We start from the raw sequence: 8,007 nt of genomic DNA, 5'->3' as shown, positions 1-8,007 counted from the left end.
ACTTTACGTTTTACGCAGATTAAGGTTTTATTACAGTTTTAGGTTGTAGGATAACACATACTACAAGTGTCACAAATGATTCTTATATTTGAATTATTATTACAATTTTAATAATAAATTTAAATTTATTTCTCAAACATTTATTAAATTGTTTAACATGTATTTTCATATATTTTTTTATTTAACATATTTATTTTCAAATCTAAAATGGTCATGTAACGGAACGTCATTGTCAAAATACAAAGCAGTAATCTGTCAAAGTCAAAAACGAAGCAATGGAAGCGAAATACTTATCGAAAATAAATTGATTATTGATAGAACTTAGTCATTTATATCATAGAAAATGTTAGCTGGGTCCGATTTAGTTACGATCTATGTGTATATTCAATAAAAATGTGAACTGTGCCAGTGATTGAAGCCCTCACAATGTAAGGCAGTGTTATTGTGTTATTGCGTTTTTTTGTGTTTATATCAAGGATGACACATAAAGGAGTGTATTATTCGTCGTCCTGGCAAATCCCCGGTGTTTAAGCAGAGTCTGGTTCCTATTCTACATTATGTCGATGGAGTATTTGCCTTCTGACCTCCCCACCCAGTTAGGAATAAAAAATAGTAATATCTAGGTACCTACCTAGAGTGTATAGTAGTAGTAGGTATGGTCATTACTCGTTATCTCCACTATTTAGTTCAATTATGATTGGCAAACACCCCTTAGTTTTTAACAAAAAGTGGAGAAAAACGTCATTTCATATTTTGAAGTGAAGAAGAAGGAAGTGCGAAGAAATTCTGTATCTACTTAAGTCCATGTATCTACCACACACTGTATTCATTACAGGAAAAATATATTAATTATTATAAATATATAATTATTAATTATCATGTGTAAAACATCAGTCTACTAATTTACCACAAATTAATAGGCTGCTATGCATACTTATTCATTATTTTTCCATTTTTTTTACGAGCTCTTTGAAACATATTTTACATTATTGTTAGGTAATAAAGTAGCTATAGATATACATCAGCATAATCACTAAAGCGACACAGTATTCAAAGATTATAGGACTTGAAAACCCAACTCATTCTTAGATGGGTATTCTTTTTGATGTTTTGTCTCAAAACTCATAGCATTCAATTGGGATTTGAATTATAAGTAAACTGCTTAAGCACTGGCAATAATTTTGAAGCTAAGTTTTTTATTGAATGTGTATGATGATGAGCTAAATAGCAAAAGTGAAATGAATGAAAGCTGACTGACTAATTTATCAACTCACAGTTCAAACTAATAGACAGGTTGGGCTGAAATTTGGCATGCAGATAGCTTTTATGACATAGACATTGCCTAAGAAACAATTTTCGAAAATTCAACCCCTAGGGGGGTAAAATGAGGGTTGAAATTTGTGTAGTCAGGTTGTGGATGAATTTGTGGGGATAAGCTAGTAGAATATATTTTTATTCAAATAAACTTTTACAATTGCTTTTGAATCGTCAAAATAATTTACCACTGGTTCAGAATGCTGGAATTTTATAATATTAGTTTCAATGACATATGTGACAGCAGTGCGACCCGTAGTCAGGTTTTTAAAAGCTTTTAAAATGACTTTTAGGAACTACACCGGATCCCTGGATCCGGTGGCAGAGAGATGGAACTCCTCATCCATAGACTTTGCGGAGATCACCATGGACCGCAACTTTGCCCTGCTCCTGGTGTCCCTGGTGTCAGCCATGCTGTGGGTGGTGTACATCACATACTACAACAGCCGAGTCCTGGGGTACATACTCACCAGGCTCATCAACAAGTTTTACTTCCAAGATGAAAATTTTAAAATAGGTATGATACTCCAAAAGTTTTTTTCGAAAAAATACAAACAGCTTTTACAATAATTTAACTGATAGGTATTTGACTATAAGTCTATAAAATTTTCATTATTAATTTACTGTGTCTTGATTTTTATTACACAAATTTGAACCATATACTTATGATACAAATAATAAAAAAAAGTTTAAGTTGTTATCAAAAAAGATGTTGCTCCATATTCCTTTATAGTATTGTATTGTATTGTGTGCAAATGTAGGAACATTTTTTCCAGGTTCATTTACTCTGAATGCTCTGTCTGGTAAGATAATGTTCTGTGATATAGTCTACATAAACTACGACTACACACTACGCATTCAAGATGGCTACCTCATATTCCGGTGGTGGCGTTCTTATGTACCCAAAGATGTCTCAGAAGGTAAGTGAAGACTAACCACAGGACTTAAGTATCAAAGGAGGCAAAAACAAATGTATGGAAATATCATTGTACATTGTTCAGAGCTTATCTGAACAATGGAGTAGCCTCATACATAGCCAGAAAAGATATCTGTGTTTTGTTTCTGATTTGTGAAAAGGTTAAAGCTAGTTTTCAGTCATCTAAAAATCTAAAAGATTTATCCCCACTTGCACAGGGACAGTTAAACTAAGTTGGTTAAATTTTTTAATCCTGTCACTATGTGGCGACTTGTCAAAAAGTGAAAGCATTACAAAATTTAACTAAATCAGTAAGTTTTTGTGTAGATATAAGCTTAATGGAGATTCATCATCACAGTTTTCTATAAAAAAGTGCATATATTTTGCAACCGCACTTGACATATTTACTCTGTGCCAACTGTCATGTCAAAAGTACGATTTTAGTCCTTAATCTATAAAGATAAAATACCATACTTTTGACACAAAGAGCAAATATGGTGAGTGTGTTCTAAAAATTCATGCATTATACATTTGGTTTTGCCATGTTATGGACTAATGTGCTTAGTAAAATAAAGTACCTAGTTCTTATTGACAAACTATTTTTACGGGACATGTACTTGTTTCAGACTTATCCCACTCAGACACGCGTCTCTCGATAATGCTAAATGGGTTCGAATTACACTTTTATAACCGCTGCGATCTATACGCGGAACTCGAGAAAACATTCGGGCTTGACCCTGTCATCAAACAGCAACACGACGACGATGACTCAACCGACCGCGATAAGGCCATGAACGACGCGAACGAGAAACGAAGACGGGCACAAGACACGGTCAGGTCCGAAGCCGCGATGGCACGGACCTGGCGAGACCTCATACCCGTCATAAAAATCGATATATGCACAGGCCGAGTTGTATTCGGTAACCGACTAGTCCCCACAACGTTTTCAGTAAGCGTAGAAGAAGCTCACCTAATGTACAGCACAAAACCCCCAGCGTCCAGCTTAGACCATCTCATGCACTTCGTAAAAGCCAAAGCAGAAAACTGCAAAGTCATGTTAGCACCAAGTCCAAACTATACAGCAATGGTCGATGAACCACCACGGTATATGGGAGAAGGTTTCGTCGTTATGAGCTCAAATTATATCGAAGTCTATTTCTACATGGATGAACCTGGCTTGGTTCCAGAACAACCTGTTTTACTACAACTAGCTAATGGGGATATAGTTGAATCAGCACCACCAATATGGGGGTTAGATATTAAATGCGGGAAAGGAACAGATTTCAGTTACGGACCGTGGGCTGATAGACAGAGAGATCACTTGTTTAGGTTCTTTTTTCCCCCAAACTACAAAAGTTTAGAGGTCACCCCCCAGCCTAAACCGGGAGACAGAAGGCAGATGCAGTCTTTCGATATTCGATTATCGACTTTAAATGAAGCAACGATAGATATCTTATTTACGAAAAACAAAGAAACTAACGCAGTCCACATAAACATTGGGGCTGGGTCATATCTAGAAGTAACATTACCCTGGATCGTCTTGCAAGATGGATACACAACGAAAATCACTGGACAGCTACTCCATTTAGAAGCAACTACTAGTCTTCAATACAGAAGCTTGGCTGAAAGTGAAACCCTGGAGTACACAGTCAAATGCCACTATCCACTTGTATGGAATCACCATCAGTGTTGGCAGTTGTCTTTGACTGGATGTAAGGCCACTGCGCATTTTGTATACACACATATAGACTTTTTCCAAGATCTCACTAATGACTGGTCGAGCAAAGCACGCCCAGATATACTCCATTTTGTTCCATACACATGGAAAATATCACTACTTCTAAAGGAATGCGAAGTAGTAACACTGAGCAATCAATACAATTGGGTTGATTGCAGCTCAACCAATCAAGAAAATAACCACGTAGCGTTTTGCGGGGATTTGCTGGATGTGTCCTTTGATTTGCCATTTGTTGACTTTTTGCCTGATGTTATACCTCTGAAGATCTGGGTACAAGGCGAAGCGGTAGATATGAGTCTATATTTACCCGAGGTGAATACTTCGAGACTGCTTTTGTTATCTATCGATAAAAATATGAAACTTATTCCATGTCGATTGAAGGCCTCGAAGTGGCGTAGAAAATGTGTGAAAACTCAAGGTTGGGTAGACTGTTGGTCTGTTCCTATTGTGGCTTTGAGCGTCCGATACAATTACCATCCTATCCCGCCTCTGGGCCCAGAGCCGCAAGCAGACATCACAACCCCAGAAAAGGAGGAAATCCTATTATCACCCATTAGGATACCGCGAATGAGGAAACAGCCTCAAATCAATTGGGCCATTGACGGAAATAATTTTGATCGTACGACTCTCGCTCCAGATAAAGTGAGCGTGGAACTAGAAGTGGGACCCTCAATACTTCTCGCATACGGAACCATCATCACAAGCTTTTTGAACTTGTTGGAAAATATCTTTGGTGAAGATCAGATATTCACCGATATGCAGAAAGCTCCAAGCATGGAGACATATTTCTGGTCCAGTGAAAACCCCACAAAGCTGAACGATCGAAGTAGCATCAATCAACACACTGAAATTACAATAGACGAAAACAGCGATTCGAGTAAAGGCCCTTTCGATCCGCGACGCGTCCGCCCTTTAGACGTTACAGTGTCAATAATAATTCACGACATTCAGGCTCATCTCGTGAAAAATTGTAGCGAAAATGAACCACCTTGCCCTGTCATATTGATTGAGAGATTCGGTTTTGAAATGGACAAGAGCTTTCGGGAGACGAAACTACAGCTCCTCCTGAGTCCATCGATTCTAGTATCGTCCAACAGTCCATCGCGCTCGGGATCGAACGGCAGCAATAACTCAAATGCCTTACAAAATGGTCATTTAATGCTTTCGTCATTCCAATTGAGAGGAAATGGTTTCTTCAGCGATACAAACAGATCTGTGGAAGAAGACACAGTCGAGTATGCTTGGATGATGGAACTTCAGTTAGGTCAATTGACCGGGCGGTTAACTCTACCACAGCTATATCAGATAATTTCATCACTCGAAACATTTTTACTGCTCATCTGTGATAATGAAAACGAACTGACGGCTCCGAAGACAGCGAGGCAGTGCCATCACGGCTTGAACAATGTTCTCTGCCCCGAAACTGATCTCACACTCAAATATCGCTGCCCGACATCCAACGAAATCAAATACCGTATGATCCGAGTGGCGATTGATCTCATCGACCTGTATATTGCCGACACAAATACAACTCTCCAGTCGTGGATATCTCCTATTAGATTATCGTTTTGTAATCTCCACGGATCGGGCTTCGGAACTGGCATTACAGGATTATTGCCAAACATTAAACTCGCTCTCTTTACTCAAACGAACATGCAAGCAAATACTCATCATCATTCCAGTGGTAGCAACGGAAGTCAGAACAAAGTGCCAGATAACGATAACTGGGTCGGTGTGGGCTCAATGTCTTTAGGCCCTTTACTGATAGAGGCAGCGTCGTCATTACCACAGAGTCCAAAAAACATGCACCTGGTGCAACAGAAATTTTTGAAGTTACATGATGAGAAATTTAAAAGATTGTGGTTCCTATGGGCGAGTGAAGGGAAGGGAACTCAATGCGGGTGCACTGGTGGTTGTGCGTTTTTCGGTTCCAATAGAAACGGTGCAAACTTTTTGAAGCCGAGTCCATCTGATCTGCACGAAGGGCTTAACATTGCTATATTTAATGTTATAGAAACTACTCCTGGAGAATATGGTTATGGACAAAGTTTGTTGCACCAAGGACAGCTTGTGTTTCACACTCCACCCTACAACAGCTTGAACGTCTGTCTTCAGCCCATGAATGTTTCTACCCTGATCCCTTCACCACTGCCACAAAATCTCAGCAAGTCGCCACAAAGTGCCGACAGGAGAAGTCTCACTCGTAGATTTTCATACACGAGTGTAGGCAAAGGGAGTAACAACGCTTTAGTATCGAGCACTAAAAGCGACGTCCCATATGCGCGTTTAGTAGATTCGTCTGTTCCTCTCGGAAGTTCTAAAATAGACAGTGACTCAAAACTGAATAAAACAGTACTGAATGTACCTCAAATGGAAAGCAGCGTTTCGGATTCAAAATTGACTCTCAGTTGTGGGATTAAAGATGGTGCTGTTACAGTTAAAAAGCAGATTCCGTCTGAGAACGACCAATTTGTAGTTCCCAGAATGCCTCCAAGGAGCGTAGCGGTGTCAGAGTCTCACTACTCGCTCAACTCTCAGCATCCGCATGAAGACACCGTGATGCAAGAAGTACAACGAACCATGTCCATCACAAGCGAAAACCACTCTGAGGCATTCTTCTCAGCCGATGAAGATATGTTTCCAAGTCGGTCGTCAAGTTTAAAACATTCCTTCGGTAGACGACACAGTAAAAAAGACAAAGCCGCATATGCGATAGCTGATGCTACCAACGAAAAGTGGTTGAATATTGCGCCAAGATCGGAGCTCGATAAGCAACCTGATACGATAAGCAACTTGAGTGCAGGAGTTCAACCAGACTCAGAAAGTGGCTCAGTTTCATCGAATTCGTTTATTTCTGCAATTTCTTCCCAAGAAGACATGACGCTTGTAAATCTCCATATGCAAACCAATAAGCCAATAGTTGATTCGCCATTACTTATGTCCAGTTATATGAATAACTTGCCGCAATACAAATGCTGTAACTGGGCAACCTGCTCTTTACCCAGTGGTAGTGATGTGTTCACGCTACCATTATTTAGAAGGGCTGAAGATGGTTCTCTGGTATACGTCGGGCAAAAGTACCTGCCGAACTTCGAACCTGTGGGCAAAGTGCACACATTAAAATTGATAGCTAGAAAGGATGGCCAAAGTCAAAACCAACATGGACCATTCTCGAATTTGACGCCGCATTTTAACTCTCAAATAAAAGCGCATCCTTATCCGCAAGCATGGTGGGACTTGCAGCAGAATGTGCAAGACAACCAAGAAAACACAACGGATAAAAGTACTGCATCTACAGTAACGACTACCAGTGACAGTAAAAATGGTCTCTTTGTCAAATTGCGTGGTGAAATCGACGTCATGTTGACACCGTTAGTGCTAGAGAGTACTCAAAAGTTTGTAGAGTCTCTAACCCCAGTTTTAGCCAATATTCATCCAATAACTGTGATTAACCATTTACGCTTACTGTGTATATCTTCTGTCGAGTCTTCCAATATCCTGAAACAGAAGCAATACGTACTCAATTGGCTGCCACAGATGCAAGCGCGGAGTGAGACGAGTATTATTATGGAAAAAGATGATAAATGCAAGCTTGCAACAATACCACATTCGAATGTCTACGAAGAGACAATCTGTGATCAGTTACAAGCGACTGTAACCGTTCCTAAAGTTAATATAATCTTCATTCAATCATCTGTCGTCGAAGACATGATATCCTTTTCTGCTCTTGACAATATCCAGGATTTGACTTGTGTGTCTTTATTCGGCGTGTCGGTAGAAAACATTGTAGCCAAATACGCAAGTTCGAAGAAGACTTTGGAGTCAGTGCAGCTTTATTACCGACCAACTTTGCGAGCTTTGGGTAGCAAGAAGTCATTTGGTATCATGAAGGGACCGCGCGCACTGATATCGACACAGTCATCTGGTCGGAAGAGAGGACCCGAGAAAGGAGAGCCTGTATACATTGAGACATCGCAGCAACAGTGTGAAGATACCACGATTACCCTTAATATCGGTGAGTAATAAATTGTTTAATTCC

General features: G+C 39.6%; 1 protein-coding gene across 4 annotated transcripts in view; it reads left to right on the top strand.

Moving 5' to 3' along the window:
- Positions 1 to 260: 260 nt before the first annotated feature.
- The window catches only part of LOC123865549 (transmembrane protein KIAA1109), a 42,691-nt gene continuing 34,944 nt past the window's right edge, over positions 261 to 8,007 (top strand). For all 4 annotated transcript variants that reach the window (XR_006795995.1, XM_045906659.1, XM_045906651.1 and 1 more), the window contains exons 1-4: positions 261 to 428; positions 1,608 to 1,831; positions 2,091 to 2,234; positions 2,857 to 7,983. Coding sequence is in view for 3 of the 4 variants with exons in the window: in XM_045906659.1 (XP_045762615.1) it covers positions 427 to 428; positions 1,608 to 1,831; positions 2,091 to 2,234; positions 2,857 to 7,983 (5,497 nt within the window). In the remaining variant the exon portion in view is untranslated. The remainder of the gene's footprint in view (positions 429 to 1,607; positions 1,832 to 2,090; positions 2,235 to 2,856; positions 7,984 to 8,007) is intronic.

This window comes from Maniola jurtina, chromosome 1 (assembly GCF_905333055.1).
Source record: "Maniola jurtina chromosome 1, ilManJurt1.1, whole genome shotgun sequence".
NCBI lineage: Eukaryota > Metazoa > Arthropoda > Insecta > Lepidoptera > Nymphalidae > Maniola > Maniola jurtina.
The sequence above is the reverse complement of the archived record's forward strand: the minus strand, read 5'-3'. Positions and strand labels throughout refer to the sequence as shown.